At 41.5% G+C, this 16,892-nt stretch overlaps 1 protein-coding gene across 1 annotated transcript in view; it reads right to left on the bottom strand.

Moving 5' to 3' along the window:
* The window catches only part of LOC148825839 (antigen WC1.1-like), a 30,060-nt gene extending 13,692 nt beyond the window's left edge, over nt 1-16,368 (bottom strand). Inside the window, exons 1-3 of the mRNA XM_088926347.1 lie at nt 16,302-16,368; nt 4,157-4,480; nt 1,052-1,360 (exon numbers count right to left, since the gene is read on the bottom strand). Of these exons, the coding sequence (XP_088782473.1) occupies nt 1,052-1,360; nt 4,157-4,480; nt 16,302-16,368 (700 nt within the window). The remainder of the gene's footprint in view (nt 1-1,051; nt 1,361-4,156; nt 4,481-16,301) is intronic.
* Nucleotides 16,369-16,892: the final 524 nt, after the last annotated feature.

Raw genomic sequence — 16,892 nt, 5'->3', positions numbered from 1 at the left:
TCACTACAACCCCAGCCTTAGACCTGAAGAAGAGTGTTGTGTTATGCTCCCACCTAGCCTTCCCAAAACTTAGAGAGTGTGCAGGTGTGCCCATTGTGGCTAACAATGAGCCGCAAAAAAAACAAAAACAAACAGCACTTGTGCCTGTTTTTGAAAAAACAAACCAGAGTACTAGTTTATTTGACAATCTCAGGTACAACATTAGTTAAATAGTATCACAGTTATATGCGAGGTCCTATCAGTAAGAAAAATTAAAAAAAGTAACAAGCTGTGAACCTGAAAACACAACAAACACAAAAAGAAAAGTCTTCGGCTAACTCCCTGTCCTAATCTGACTTAAAACTACAAAAAACAAAACAACTAAAATTAACAAATCCAAGACATGAATAAAAATAAAAACAAAAACAAAGTCTCAATCAAATAATTTTCCTGGACACTGGTAATCTATTTTGCTCCTCATGTCTCACTAGATCTCTCATTTACCTATATATAGGTCAACTGGAGGTCCACAGCTGATATTAATTAAGATGTGACCTCCAGCAAATACCTAACAGATGAGAAAATAGACTGCAATACCAGCAGATAGTGAGTTAAGGACGACCTATTTCATTTGCTATACCTGTAACAGCCACTGCCATCACATAGACCTTTCTCAGCCTCAGGGCTGAAGAGCAGCTACCTGCTACAGCACCACCTACTTATTTTTCCACTCAGTCTGAGAGCTGAAGGACAGGTTACTGCTATTAAAACAGGCTTCGACACAGCACAGGCTTGGAGGTTTTTCCAGCCTCAGGGCTGAGGGTCAGTGGTGGCCACAGCACAGGTTGTAGGTGTATATTTCACAATACAGCCCAGGCAGAAACTTCCATCACCTCGGCCATTATACTGCGCTATTTTCACACCAGGCGGGCTACTGGAACAATGACACAGGGACTGTCCAACATCAGTGCTACACTAGTCCTACACAAGTCTCATACATCGCCTCTGCAATACCCTGGGTTGTGTCACAAATGACAACGATCTCACCTTTAGTCAAGTGATCTTATCTTACCTGTGCAAGTCAGACCCACAGCTCTGCTCTGGGAGCAGCTCTGCTCTGGCCTGGCTGCAGTGGGGCAGTGCTGTAGCTTGGACTCTTGTCCTGTACACTGGAACTGCTCTGACCCGACTGCACCCTGGCCCTGTCGGAAATGAGCGCCTCTGTGTATCACTGAAGGAGCCCCACAGTCCAGCTCCCGACAGACAACCTCTGCATCCTGCCAGTCAAAGTCAGAGTCGCACACTGAGGTCCAGGTGTTCTTGAGATTCACCTCCACTCTCCCAGAGCAGAGACTGTGTCCGTTCACCAGCCTCAGGAAACCTGCAATAGAGAACTACAGGCTGTCAGTCTGAGCAGGTAATCTCTCATAGTGCAGCTCATTGCTCACTGTCACTGAACCTGGTGCCTGTGAGAATTAAACTTACTACCCTATGAAAATAAACCAACTTCGTGTGAAAAAATAAATATCATAGATTCTCAATTTAAATCTTGACTTCTTATTGTTCCATTCATAAACAGATTTACACCTACAATTTGGCGTAGAAAATTACATTTTAGAAATACATACACTATTACAATCAATTGTACAATAATGCAGAGTGCTTTCAATAAGAATATAGATAACAGGATAGATATAGATAAAAAAGTAGATAATAGGACATAAATAAAAATGAAATGAAAGAGAGGAGAGTCAGAAGAAAATCTGAAAGGTCAACGTCAGATAGTTAAACCAAAAAATCTTTTAGGGTTGAATGTTTTTACTGAATGTAAAATTGATTGTTTTCCTCCAGAAATAATGTAGATACATGTTAATCTAATAATTTTAGATGTATATTAAGATCAAAGAGGCTAAACCACCAATCTCCACCTCCACCTCCACCTGTTCTCTAAAATGTGCCTCTGAAGAAACTCAGTGCATTATTAGCTGTACACTGGGGCAAATAAAACTCACAGACACCAAATTGATCAGTCTGTGGAACATTACAAAGTACCCAAATTATCACTATCATTCCAGCTGCTCAACATGCCCATAACTATTACTACAGCGCTGACAGTAGTGCTACATGTTGCACACCGACTGCTGTGAAATCAATCAAAACAGAAAGTGATAACAAATCCATCCATTAATTCTGCTTCTTCCAATTCAGTGGAGCCAGAGGTATGGAATTAATAACTACAGAAGAAATGGCTGATCATTATCATCTAATTCACAAAAGAAGAGCAGCGTGTCACTCCAGGCGTTATAAACCCAAGGAACAGAGATCTCACAGCCTGGCACTGCTTGAGCAGGACTGTCTGACCTGGGCATTGACACACACTCTGGACAAGACCAGGACTGTCACAGTCTGGTACTGCTGGAGCAGGACTGTCTGACCTGGGCACTGACACACACTCTGGACAAGACCAGGACTGTCACAGTCTGGCACTGCTGGAGCAGGACTGTCTGACCTGGGCACTGACACACACTCTGGACAAGACCAGGAGTGTCACAGTCTGGCACTGCTGGAGCAGGACTGTCTGACCTGGGCACCGACACACACTCTGGCAATATGACAACACACACTAGCTGAGGGTAAGACACAGTAAAGAGAAACAGACCCTGAGGAAGTATAGGCTCAATTACCGAAGCTCACTTCTATTAAGATTAATAGAAACAGTATTATTCTTCATGTATTTACAGTATATATGTGCATATGTGACCTTATTTCAGGTACAGTACCTACATATTATTTTCTAATTTGTAAAGGGATGAGCATGTGGAGACAAGACAAGATTGTGATTTCTGTCAAACCCATGAAGATTGATCTGCCATCCTCAGTCACCTGTAAGCTGACATTTAAAAGCAGGAAGCAGTTCACCCTGATGAGATGGGAGCAGAAGGAAGGGACTGATCACTTTTGAGAAAGATATTAAAGAGCTGGTAAGCAGCTTAACTGCCTGTTGTATTCCTTCATGTGAAGATGCTCATTCAAATGTTTAGCTTTAGTTTTTTGTTTTTGGGTTGTTTTTATTGTTCTGTAAATAATGAAACACTACTTTGGAAATGAAGGCTTTATTTGTGTTCATCCAAATAGCTGCCTGTATACAGCAGCTGGCTTCTGGGTTTGACACTAACTTACAAAGCGTTTTTATTTTCTGAAACCTCAACCCTGGAAAACATAAAACAGAGGGAGAGGGACATTTTTCCCTAGAGAAACAGATGTTATATCAGATTGTTTAGTTATTTTTTAAGAATGTGAATGTATTCATGATGTGTTTAAAACATTCCATACTGTATGTACACTGAGAACTGAGGGCACCTTTGCTAAAGGATTGTAGGAATATGGAACAGGTTACCAGATATCCCAGCTTTCTTGAAGAAACAGTGGATGAGATCCTTGGATCAATACTGACTACCAAATGGACCAGGAAGCTGAGAGATCTCCTCTACTTTGTAATAGATTAGTTTGAGAATACATATCAGTCATATTGTTTTTATTCTATAGTTTTTATTTCTATAGTTTTTAGATATTGTTGTAACTAATTTGTTTCACTCAATCTCACAGAATGTGGTCGTTGTTGTAATGTTTGTAAATATGTCAGAGAAAAGCAACTGATGTTCAATGTCAATGCTGTCATTCTTTGATCAACACAGCTCTTTGAATCTGAATTAAATAGAGAAAAGGGAGACTTAAGAGAGACACAGCAGAACTGTAAGTGAAAATGATGCTGGTGAATTACAAGGAGCACAAACTGTAGTTTTCAAATCAAGACCTAGAATAAATTTGTTTATACTGATCTATCGGTCACATACTGTAAATTTATTTGTAGATTTACAGCCTTATGATCAAACACTGTCCTTTGGCCTCTTTATTGGTCAATTGTAAAACCTAACAGGAATCATACAGGTGGGGTTGGGGGTTTCAGACAGTTTTCAATATGTTTTCTACACACTGCAGGAAATACAATCCTGAAGGAGAAAAGACACACAGTGACAGGGAGGAGTGATGTCACAGCTCTCAGCAGGACAGGAGCAGCAGCAATGGGAGGATGGACAAATGATGAAGGACTCTAGATTGGTGCAGGAGTTTTAATTCTCCTCGGTGCTGGAGACTGGAGAGAGTCTGTGTCTCTTACCTGAACACCTCACTCCAGCATCATAGTCATGATTCTGATAAATCAAGCCCCAGTCTTTCACTTCAGTGTTTCCACAGTCCATCAGAGCAGACTCAAACCCGCTGCACTCGACCCAGCTCAGCAGGACTGATCCAGACCCTGGTCCAAAGTAAGCATAACCTGGTGCTGATACAGCAGATCCACAACCCAGCTGTCTGCACACCACTGCAGCATCATCCAGATCCCAGCCAGAGTGACGTACTGTCCCCCACTCCCCACCATGATACACCTCCACTGTCCCCTCACAGGGACTGGCACCTTTCACCAGCCTCACATCAGCACTGCCTGCAGAGAGAGAGGAACAATCCCTATCACCATGTCTACAGGATATTTTTATATAAAGACATTTTAGAAGCACACCTGGAATTTTTATTTTGTTTTATCTGTTTGATTGGATTGCTAGTCTCTCCCATGGGGAACAAGAGACAGTGGAGTGACAGGAAGTCCACCAGCAGCCATCTTACCTCTCCCTCCACACACCTGTGTCCAGATCCTGTTATATATCTATCTGTCCATATCACTGTGTGAGTGCAGAGGGCTGTTCTGCTGTGGTTACTACAGTGGACAGTGGCTGTAAAGACTGTGCTCATGTGTTTCTAAAAGCTGTGGTTAGTACAGTGGACAGTGGCTGTAATGATGGTGTTCCTGTGTTTCTGGAAGCTGTGGTCAGTACAGTGGTCAGTGGCTGTAATGATGGTGTTCCTGTGTTTCTGGGAGCTGTGGTCAGTATAGTGGACAGTGGCTATAATGACTGTGCTCCTGTGCTTCTAGAAGGTGTGGTCAGTACAGTGGTCAGTAGCTGTAATGATGGTCTTCCTGTGTTTCTGAGAGCTGTGGTCAGTACAGTGGTCAGTGGCTGTAAAGACTATGTTCCTCAGTTTCTAGAAGCTGTGGTCAGTAGAGTGGACAGTGGTTGTAATGACTGTGTTCCAGTGTTTCTGGGAGCTGTGGTCAGTACAGTGGTCAGTGGCTGTAATGATGGTGTTCCTGTGTTTCTGGAAGCTGTGGTCAGTATAGTGGTCAGTAGCTGTAATTACGGTGTTTCTGTGTTTCTGGAAAATGTGATCAGGACAGTGGACAGTGCCTGTAATGAGTGTGTTCCTGTGTTTCTGGGAGTTGTGGTCAGTAGAGTGGACAGTGGCTGTAATGACTGCATTCCTGTGTTTCAGGAAGCTGTGGTCAGTAGAGTGGACAATGGCTGTAAAGACTATGTTCTTCAGTTTCTAGAAACTGTGGTCAGTATAGTGGTCAGTTGCTGTAATGACTGTGTTCCTGTGTTTCTAGAAGCTGTGGTCAGTACAGTGGTCAGTGGCTGTAATTATGGTCTTCCTGAATTTCTAGAAGCTGTGGTCAGTAAAGTGGTCAGTGGTTGTAATGACTGTGTTCCTGTGTTTCTAGAAGCTGTGGTCAGTACAGTGGACAGTGGGTGTAATGACTGTGTTCCTGTGTTTGTGGGAGCTGTGGTCAGTAGAGTGGTCAGTGACTGTAATGACTGTGTTCCTGGGTTTCTGGGAGCTGTGGTCAGTATAGTGGTCAGTAGCTGTAATGACTGTGTTCCTGTGTTTCTGGGAGCTGTGGTCAGTACAGTGGACAGTGGCTGTAATTATCATGTTCCTGTGTTTGTCAGAAGGCTGAATCACTGAAACCTGGTTTGGTGTATCTGGTGTATCTGGGTCTCAGGCCCCACATGTACTTAGCAGTGCACACTGACCGCATGTCTGTATCAAGTAAGAGATTTAAACACTAATAAGTCTTTTCAACATTCTACTTTGAAAATAAGTTATAAAATCCAAAACAGAATCAATCAAAATATTTCTTAATACATGGATGCTTCACAACTTGTGCTGTAATATGTGAAGTGTAATGCTGCAGAAAGATGGAAAATCTGCAGCAGGAGATATAATTGAATCCCAGGCGCAGGACTTTGAGCTCTTTGAGAGTTTGAATGATCAGGGAGTAACAGATCGAATGCAGGCTGCTGGGCTGAATGAAAAAGGTGAGCAGAAAGAAAAAATAAAGAGGGACACCCGTCTCCCAGCTGAAATAAAGAAAATAAAGGCTGGAGAGTCAGCGAGGAAAAGGAAAGAATTAAAACAGAGAAAATATTTCAGGATCAAAGAGCAGGAGTAGTGAGAAATTAAAATAACCGAGTGATAAACTTGACTATGAGAGGAATGCGATCGCTAGGTTCACAAGGTTTAGCTCTAATGATGGAGATTCGGTGTTCTGAACAGTTTCAAATAAAGAGGTGATTAATGTGACTGGGAGCCTGAATGAAAGACTGAAGGTTTGATTGAAAGACGTCCTGACCCAGTCTGAATGACAGGGTGAGCGCTCGAGGGAATGTTGCTGTTGACGCGAGTCAGTCCCAGCCCAGACTGTACGTGAAGTGTGTATACTTACTGTCCAGAGCACATTTACAGTAACTAGATTTGTTCTTTTTGATTAAATTTTCAATCACCTTCAGTTTGAAGTGTGAAATATTTTTTTCCATTACACACTATATGCTACAATTCATTTAAATACTACTTTTTATTCATATATTTTTTTTGCTATGCTTACATGATAAATATGTGAACAATGTGTTTTAGCTTTTACCTCTCAATATCTTAGTACATAATTCACAGATTGAATTATAGTTGCACTTAATAGTATATTCTAGAATCACAGTGCACAGGTTGTTTTTATTAATCTTTTTTTTTTAAATTCCATAATGTAAGAAAAATTATCCCTATCATTAGTTATCTAAGACTTACAAACAACAATTCATTTAGCTGTGAAGTATCAGTCAAATGCAGAATAAACATGGAACAAGAATTAAACCTTTAACTCTTCAAAATGAAGGACTTCCGGGTCAAATACACATTTCTTCCAACATAATAGACACATTTCTCAAATAAAACTCCAGTCTGAACAGATCCCAAACTTTTGTTTAAAGTTGAAAAAACTACAAGATTTGCCTGTGTTGTTACTGAAACTGGACATTGTTGTCTAAAAGCACCCAGTATGGATTCAGGTCAGAAAACTACAACACACTGCAATACAAATACCTACCACCTGAATGTGACTGTTATAACAAATAAACACAACTATATGTCTTGTCCTCAATCGTGTTACAATGTTAGATCCTTCTGTAATATAATTACCATAGTATCTAAAACTACTGTAATCATTCTCAAAAATAACCATGGATCAAAAATATTTTAATACATTTACCTTCAGTACTCTTATTTGTATTAGCACATTCACCTGAAATAGTTACTAATATTATTTGTTAATCGGAAACGTGCTTTAAATATACTTTTATCTCTGATCACCTGTCTGTAATAGTTCTTTGCACTAAAATTGTCAACTTCTCTCAAAATACTCTATTTTTTAATAACATTTCCATAATGTTATAATGTTATTATTATTAATGTTACTTTAATAATACAGTAAATACAAAATGTGTCAATAGTAATAATACTGGAGTCTCAATAATACTGTAGTATTAAATAACACACTTATCTCAGTTAAAATATTAGTCTAAAAATACTCCAGTGTTTAATAACACATCAGTTAATTACTTTAATAAAACATATTAATTCATCAGTGTGTAAAATAAAATATCAGTCCGATCAATACAACAGTGTTTAAAAACACACTGATCTCTGTTAATACACTAGTCTGTTATTATACCTGTTAGAGAAGGCAGAATTGAGCACAATGAAATAAACAACCCCTGGTAAATATTTTGAAGACGTTGTATTATTGTTAAAACATTTGTATTCCTTTTTGTTTGCAAATGGGAAAATTTCCACAAGTCCTAGCACATGACCCAAATTATAGCCAAAATTTTGTATTTTATTATTATGGTAATAGATAAGGGATTGTCAAGTTGTACAACATTTTTGATAAGGTTGCTAAATATCTACAATATTAATAGTTATAATAATTATATGTTAGTACTTAAAAAACACTATCCTTAGTCTGTGTTGTGTGTAATAGTGTATAACTGCATATAAAACTATTAATACAGCATTAATAGAAAATAGTTTAAAAAACATATAAGCTGAATTAATATTATGATTAATTGTAGAGGTGAAATTCTTGTTAATACTGCAAATTGTTAATTATTTTTCCTTATTTATAGCACCAGAATAAAATCAATTATAATTTTAAGGAATATCCATAAAGCTGAGTTTTAAATTAAACAGAAAAGCGCTTCTGCATACTGTGGTCACTATGGCGGGCAGTGGCTGTAATGACTGTAGAACCTCAGATGGCTGGTCCTGGGTTCCAGGAGACTGTGGTCACTGTACTGGACACTGTACTAACTCTGTGGCTTCCAAGTCCTGGGACCAGTGTTTCTGTGTTACTGGGACCTGTGGTCACAACAGTGGTCAGAGGCTGACAGGTACTTCACATGTTGTACTGAAATGTGTGTGAGGTGTATATTCCCTTTGTCTGTATGTGAATTGTTGACAATGATTTTCTAGCCTTTACCTGCCAACATCTAAACTTAACACATGATCATCAGATTACATTATATTAAAGAACAACATTTTTCAAAAATACCAGACAGGTTTAACATATAGGCACAGATACATTTATTGTGATGTTGTCCTGAGCAACTGCTCAAAAATCTAAACTTGAGTCCTGTGATTACGAATTAATTTTTAAATATTGCATTTGTATGATAACATGTAATTAAATATTTAATTTGTATTACTCACACTTATATATGATAATGCATTTGATAATAATTTCAGATTTCGAATGTAGTCAAAAACAATAAAGCATTCTTATTAAAACTTCACAATTCACAAAACAACCCTGTCATTAGATAACTAACCTAAAAACACAAATTAAATTATTTAGCTGTTAAATAATAGACAAATCCTGTATAAACACAAAACACAACTACCATTTTTTAATTCTTCCTGTAATGCCACAATGTCTTGTAGTTGTTAAATTATTAATGTTACACCTTAGTTTCTGATGAGACCCCAGTTAATAATAATACACCTACAATACTAAGAATTTCCACAATTTTGTTAATATTTTTCATTTTATAGCTTATAAACCAATAATGAATGCAACTTTTATCAGCCTGTGCTTTTCAATGTGAAAACAAGCAAACCTGGTCTTTATGAACCAGGTTATACATACAGTATACAAATTTTATTTTCACACTATAAAAATACAAGAGCTAATTGTCCTATGACTGAAAATGTTTTACATTTTCAAAATGTAATTGTATGTCTTTAAAATGAAGAATTCACATTCATAACTTCCTATCATATTGGAACACATATTCTTATAACACCTAGAGGAACTACTTGTTTTCACAGCAACTGAACATCACACAGCTTAACGATAGAAACCTGGACTGTCTGAATACACCAAAGATATAATGGCAGCATTAAAACTCCACTCTTAATTTTCTAGCATAAACACTTTAGGTGGTAATAACACATTTACTGTATATCTATTAATACATCAGTCTGTAATAATTTAATATCAGTCTCAATAATAATTCACTATTTAAAAACACGTGTATCTCTATTAATGCACCAGTCTGTAATAAGACAATACAGAGGAGTCAGAATTGAACACAATAAAACAATAAACAACCCAGGGTATTTCTGAATCATCCTGTATAATATGATATTATTCTAGAAACATTTTTTATTGCTCACACTTTTTTTGTTTTCGAGTAAATGAAGACTTTTTCACATGTCACAGCATATCACTCAAATTATCACTTATATATAAAGATTATTATTACAGTAACGAGTAAGTTAAATAACTTTTTAAAGGTTTTATACACTCCATGTTTTCACAAATTATCAATAGAGGGTGATAAAGGCCAGCTTCTGCTCTATCCATCTATAACATTATTATTATATAATGTTTAGAAATCTTAAGAATATTTTTAAAAAATCCAATAAAAATTAAAAACAACTAATTATATTTAGACACAGCTAATTATATTCCCTTACTTACAGACCAAGATAAAATACAGTTATAATATTTTTGATGAATACCCACAAAGCTAAATGTAAAATAAACATTTAAAAAATGTTCAACCCACTTATTGCTCCATTTCCATCAAAACTTTCCTTAATTTAATTCCTGTTGTTGTCTGTCTGTCTGGACAGGAGAAGACTGGTCACTTACTGGCTGAGCTGTGCAGCACCAGGACAGCGAGAGAGAAGATGGACAGGCAGCTCTCCATTGTCATCAGGACAGAGCGCAGCTGAGACCCCTGTCTTCACCCCTGAGCCCACAGGGCAACTGAGCTGCTGCTCCGCACCCCAGACCCCCAGTAACAACACAGCCCCCCGCCCCGCCAATCACACACAGCACTGCCTTTTCAGACTGACAGCAGGAACCTCTCACACAGGTGGGACGCCAATCACACAGGGCCCTTTCAGTCTTCTCCATATATATCAGAGACACATCACTGTTTCCTCTCCCTGAAGACACTCCCAGCAGCGCGGAGGAGAGGAGAGACAGGAGCAGCTCTGTGTCTCACTGGAGGAAACACAGATACAGATACAGACAGCAGGGCTGCAGGTGCTGCAGGGGCAGGAAGAGATCAGATATTAAACTAAGAAAAAATTGTAGACAAGTATTATATTTTTAAATCAGTATCAAGATAATCAATTATGTATATATGGTCCTGTAATTCTTGCTGTCTGTATCAGGAAGTGTCTAGAGCGTGGTCCTGTCTTTCTGTTTGTGTAAGGCAGTGTCCAGTGGCTGGTGTCTTGAATATGGTCCTGTCTTGCTGTCGGTGTCAAGCAGTGTCCAATGACTGGTGTCCTGCAGTGAGTCACAGAGTTGTTGTGTCTCCAGACAGTAATGTCTTCTGGTCCTCTTCAAGGGCAGTGTGAGGAGAGCCTGTGCTCAAGGTGGCAGTGAGGTCATTCAGGTCGGCACAGGAATACAGAGACAAGGTGGACTGACTAAGAACTGGCTGTCCTGTGACTGTGATCAATAATTTAAATGAAAAAGAAAGAAAAGCTCAGCAGTGATTGTCCCCTCTGTACTGAGCCTGGTGGATAGCAGCTCTTCCAGTTGAGTCCCTCAGACCCAGAGTCTGTCTCTGCGCAGCTCCAATCCACACAGATGTTCCAACCCCTCCAGCTGTGGCCCCAGTGTCTCTCTGTGTGGAGCTGACTGTGAGACTGAGACTCTCTAACAGCACAGTGGAGCTGAACTGATACTTATACACTAATACACCCCCAGGCTGAACAGAGTGAGGACTCAGGTCACCTCCTCCTCCTTATTCTTATAGGTAGTAGAAGCAGTAGCAGTAGGAGGAGCAGTAAAATATTAATAGTAGGTATTAATAGTAATAGTGGATAGCAGCAGTATCAGTGGCAGCACTAGTAGTAGCTGTAGTAACAGTAGTAGAAGCATTAGCAGTAGTAACAGTAGTAGTATTGGTAGTTATGCTATATTTTAACTCTTTAGTTCAACAATATAGCGTCTGTGTTGCAGCTTCAGCAGAAGAGTAGGAGTTGGAAAAACAGCTAAATGAAAAATCAGTCCTTGTTACAACACCCAGTGAGAACACAGCCCACCTCCTCCTTATTAATAGTAGTAGAAGTAGCAGTGGCAGCAGTAGTAACAGTAACAGTAGTACCTGCAGCAGTAGTAACAGCAGTACTAGTAGCATTAGTAGTAGCAGTAAAATATTACTAGTTGCAGTTGTATCAGTAGCAGCGATAGTAGGAGCTGTGATTTAAGGCACCAATTAAAACAATTCCTACAATGACATGACAACATATTTTTAGAAAGGGACATATTATCTTCAGTAAAACTGCACTATCTCTTCACTTCCCTGTCTTTAGGAAACGGGCCTGTTTCGTCAGAGCTTTACCGGAACTGCAGGTCAGACTCTGCAGTGAGTCTGTGGTTTGTGCTGTGATGTGCAGTGCAGTGTGATGAGGCAGCTGAGAGCTGAACTGTACAGGGAGACACACAGGAGAGTCCAGTGTTCAGAGCTCTAGTGCTGTACAGAGACACACACAGGGACTCCAGTCAGAGCTCTATTACTGTACAGTGAGGCACACAGGGGATCCCAGTGTTCAGAGCTCTACAGGGTGACAGGTCTTCTCCCTACACAGCTGTCTCAGTGTCTCTCAGGGCTGAACAGGATGGGCTGTTCCTGTCAGAATGGAGGCTGACTCTCAGAGCTCCAGTGTCAATATGAGGAGAAGCTCCCAGACCTGACTGCTGCCAGAGCCTCTGAGCCTGAGTGGCCATGAGCCCTGAGCTCCTCAGCAGCTGAGAAAAGCCTCCTGTCTCCTGTGATCACAGTGTGGTTGAACACCTGTACTGTCTTCCTGCTCCTTCTCCTCTCTCTCCCACTTCCTGTCTCTCTCGCTGTGTGTGCTCTTATCTGTCCATCTCTCTCTCCTTTTCTCTCACTCTGACAGTCTGTGCAGAGTATCTGAATGGGATGTAACATTGATCGGCAAAGGAAAAGACTTCTCACAGGCAGAATAAAAAAATGTATCTCCTCTCAGTCAGATTCACAGCTCAGACTCACACACAGAGCATTGGATCCCTCAGTACTTTACCAAAACTCCTACCTCCTGAACAGACAGAAGCTCATCTCCATCCTTCTCTTTATCCTGACAATCTGAGTTCTTCAGTTGAATTGTATTCTAGGTATTAAAAACAGGGTCAAAATGGGAAAATAATTCGTTCTCACCAGTCAGTGAAGTTAATCGATGATTCTACGGTTCTTCAGTTGAATTAATTGGTTGTGAGTATTGCCACTCTTAACAGTGTATTATGATTCTCAGCAGCAGCAGACCAATGGTTGTGTCTACAATAGTGACCAGTTGACCTGGCTTTAGCTCTGAGCAGTGGGACTCAGATCACACAGAAGACCTGTCTGTGTGTGATTCCACACCAGCCCTGGGATTCAGCGTCTCCCACACATCTCTCATGGGGAGTCTTATAAATATACAGTTAAACAGAGTCTGATAACAGTTATACAGTTAATTAAATCATCAAACCAGCTGAGGAGCTGAGAGCTCGGGTGGAAATAAAACCAGAAGATACTCTTCAACCTTCAGGATCAGGTGTCTGATCCTCCTGGCTTCTATTCTGTGGAGATTCGTTTAAAATGCTTAAAAGAGCTCATTACAGGGACTTGTGCCCTTTCTCTTCTGCTCTCCGGGAGTATGCTATACAATTATTTTAGTCTGTGAAGTAAACTATTTTTTTTGGTTTAATGAATTTTATTCCTTGGTTTGTCGCTCTCCATTGCCAGCTGTTACGAATCGTCTTTATTATTGGAGATGTTATATCTGTAAGAAAAGCCCCCTGGGCTCCGGACAGGAGTCTCCTCCAGCAGAGACATGTCTGCTCCATCAGAAAGAGCGCTGTGACGTCATGGACACCAACTAGAGCACCAGGATCAGAGAGCGAGACTGCGGGAGGCGAGCGGAGCGCACGGAGGAGAGTTATTGATCACTTATCTATCGACAATTAATTAATTCAACTGAAGAACCATAGAATAATCGATTAACTTCACGGATTGGTGAGTACTAATTCTTTTCCCGTTTTGACCCTGTTTTTAATATCTAGAAAACAGTCAATACAACCTGTGACGATCAATTACCATAGTGCCTTTAGTGTTAACAATGTTCAATCCGAAATGAAAGAACTATTATTCAAATGATTGTTTAGGAATTGTATGCTAGAACTTAAAAATTATGTTCCAAGTTGATAAATTTGTGTAGGTAACAGTTTAAATGCATTTTCCCACTGTTTACAAATCATCAGTATGGTAACCACAGTAACAGGCGCCACGTCACTGGCCACGGCTAGGTGTCTCGCCTTCGTCACAAAGAGCGGTGTGACGTCATGGACAGCAACTAATACTAATATTAGTGTCTTCATGTTAAAATTAGTGTGAGTACAATCGGTAGTTTTAATATTAATGATAGTTTTCATGTGAGTATTAATGATGATAGTGCTATTGATTGTTTTAATGCTAGTATTCCTGTTAATATTAGTGATAATTACAGAGATAAGGTTAGATTATTTACACTAGTAGTCATGTTAGTTTTAGTGATAGCATTACTGTTATTATTAGTATTATTAGTGTAGTAGTATTTTGTGTCAGTGTTAGAGAGGATGATAGTGTAAGTCTTAGTGATAGTGTTACTGTTGCAATATTAGTGGTATTTGTATTAGTGTTATTTATAGTGTACTTGTGAGTGCTTCCTGCTTTTACTTCAACGCGTGTCCTTATGTCGAGTCGTGTGCCGTGCAGAGGCTCTGAAAGCGAGAGCAATGAAAAGGTGCACAATCCTGTGAAAGAAGACACAGTGAAAGGCAGTCTGATCCTCTAAGGAGGTAGAAGCAGAACTAGCAAATGTAAGACGGCTAAGCCCCCTCTCTTTAAGCCCAGGTTCGATCTGTCTCCCAGAATCACCAGTGCGCGCGCACACACACACCAGTACCGTTGAAGTGTTCTGCTTCATTTCTAAGGGCTACTCAACATTCACTCTTACCCCGAGAAAAGAAAAGAGAGCGTCCGCAGCAACAACAGCTCGAGTCTAAGCAGCCCCCATCTCCCCTGCTCCGCTCTGCTCTGCTCTGCTCTGCTCTGCGGCTCCTGCGGAGTGGAGTCCTACCTGGAGCCGTGTGGCAGGCGGTGGCTCCCTTCGCTCTGTCTGTGCGTCGTGTCCAAGGGCTCCTGGGAGGAAGAGAGTGCCCTGCCACTCGGAGGTTTTCCACGGTCTGTGTGAGGAGGGGCAGGTGTATCCAGTAGCTTATTGAGCGGAAGCCTGGGGCGTCGGAGAGCTGTGATCGTGCAGACTTTGAAGTGTCACCTCTTTGTCTGCTTTCCCACCCCCCCTCCGCCCAAGTTCTGGTCCAATCTGGCCTGGCAACACCTCACACCTGCACGTGTCACAACCTAAGGTGTGGTCATGAGACACCCGTGGGGTGTTGTTCTGTTCTTGCTAATTGTTTCCTGCCTGTCGCAGGCAGGAGTCCACATGAGCAAGATGCGCTGGACAGAGCTCAGAGGGCGCAGCTGGGTGGCTTTCCTTCTGAGTGACGTTCCTGCAACACTCTCCCGCTCCTCTTGGTGTGCTCATGCCGCAACACAGGAAGGCTGGAGCAGGTGGCTGTGGGCTGTGTGCACCGCCGAAATAGCTCAGTTGGGAGACCAGGTGGAAAAAAACAGCCTCTTTTTGCACGCTCCCGTACTTCACAAAGGACTTGAGCCACCGGTCATTTGTTCCCAATGTATTTCCGGTGCCTTCATGCACTCTTGTACCAAACGCACGTACTTTGTACGCGGAGCCGATCATTTGCAATTGGGCTGTGCCGACAGACCAGGAAGAGCTCTGTCGGCTCAAAAGCAGCGCAGCACCTGCGAGAACAAAAGAAAGATTAGCATCCAGCGGGGGCCTCTTAGTGAGCCGAAAGTCTCATCAAGAATCGGCTCCAGCAACAGGGCTGGGCGGATTGTTCCATTCTCCGACCACTCTCGGTGTAAACAAGTCCCTCCTGGTCTCTGCTTGAAATGCACTTTCCTGCATTTGCTTTGGTGTAACTGGCTTCCCCTGCATGGGCGAATGTGAAGAAGATCCTTAGTAAGTCATTGAAGAAAACCAAGAAGAGGTCGGAGTGGCCTCTGTCATTCATCAACCATCCAGTCAGGCAGTACTCCTTCTATTCTGCCAGGACCCGGAATCGAACCGGGGTTGTTGCGGCCACAACACAAAATACTGGCCACTATACGATCACAGCGAGTTACCGAGACAGAAACAGGGGGGTGGGAAAGGATGTACTCTCTTCGTGTGACACAAGTCGGAAAAGTCCTGACGTTGCATTTCAACTGAGCCCTAGTATACATCGACCCTTCGACACTCTGAGTGCCAACTCTCTTGTGTGTTTTCTCCACCAAGCAGGTCATGAAGGCAGCAATTACAGTTTGCTTACATGACGCACGCACAACATGGCTGTATGCTCCCATATGGTCTAGCGGTTACGATACCTGATCTTCACCCAGGTGGCCTGGTTTCAGCTCCTTGTATGAGAACGTGTCAGTTTTGCCTCCTGCTTTCCAAAAGATCAGCACCGTGTACGAAGGAGCCGTATTTAAACCACTCGATCATGTGCAAAACGTACGAGAAGAGGGGGCGCATGTTTTCAACCGAGGACCTCTCGCGTGTGAGCCGAACTGATCATCGCTGCAGCTCGGAAACCTGCAGGAGGTGGGAGCGGTGACTCTGGTAGACAGTGTTGACCTTCGGCAATAGGATTTATACTCTCTAAGATGATATTTGCACTTTCTGGAGTGGAGATTTTCTCCAGTTCAGTAGCCCGATTTTGTCGATTGTGTGGAGAGGGCTGTAGAATGTGGGGCCGCCTTTCCTGCTCCGTCCATGACAGGCATGCTGGGCTCTGGTGTGAGAGCGCGGTCAATCAGCGCACTCCAACATAAATACTGGAAGCAGCTGAATAGCTTTGGCGAAGCTCAGCGCTTGGCCACTGGGCACGAGTTCCCATCGTTCTCTTTCTCAGCCCAAAACGCAAGCAAGACACCAGCAGCAGCCCCTGCATGTTTCCGTAGTGTAGCGGTTATCACATTCGCTGTGTGACTCTGTTGGTGAAGCTCTTCTGTGCCTAGACCTGTAGGAGGAGCTTCTCCCAGACAGCCCTGTCAGTC

The sequence above is a fragment of the Atractosteus spatula genome, chromosome 10 (assembly GCF_055471065.1).
Source record: "Atractosteus spatula isolate fAtrSpa1 chromosome 10, fAtrSpa1.hap1, whole genome shotgun sequence".
Lineage (NCBI taxonomy): Eukaryota > Metazoa > Chordata > Actinopteri > Semionotiformes > Lepisosteidae > Atractosteus > Atractosteus spatula.
The sequence above is the reverse complement of the archived record's forward strand: the minus strand, read 5'-3'. Positions and strand labels throughout refer to the sequence as shown.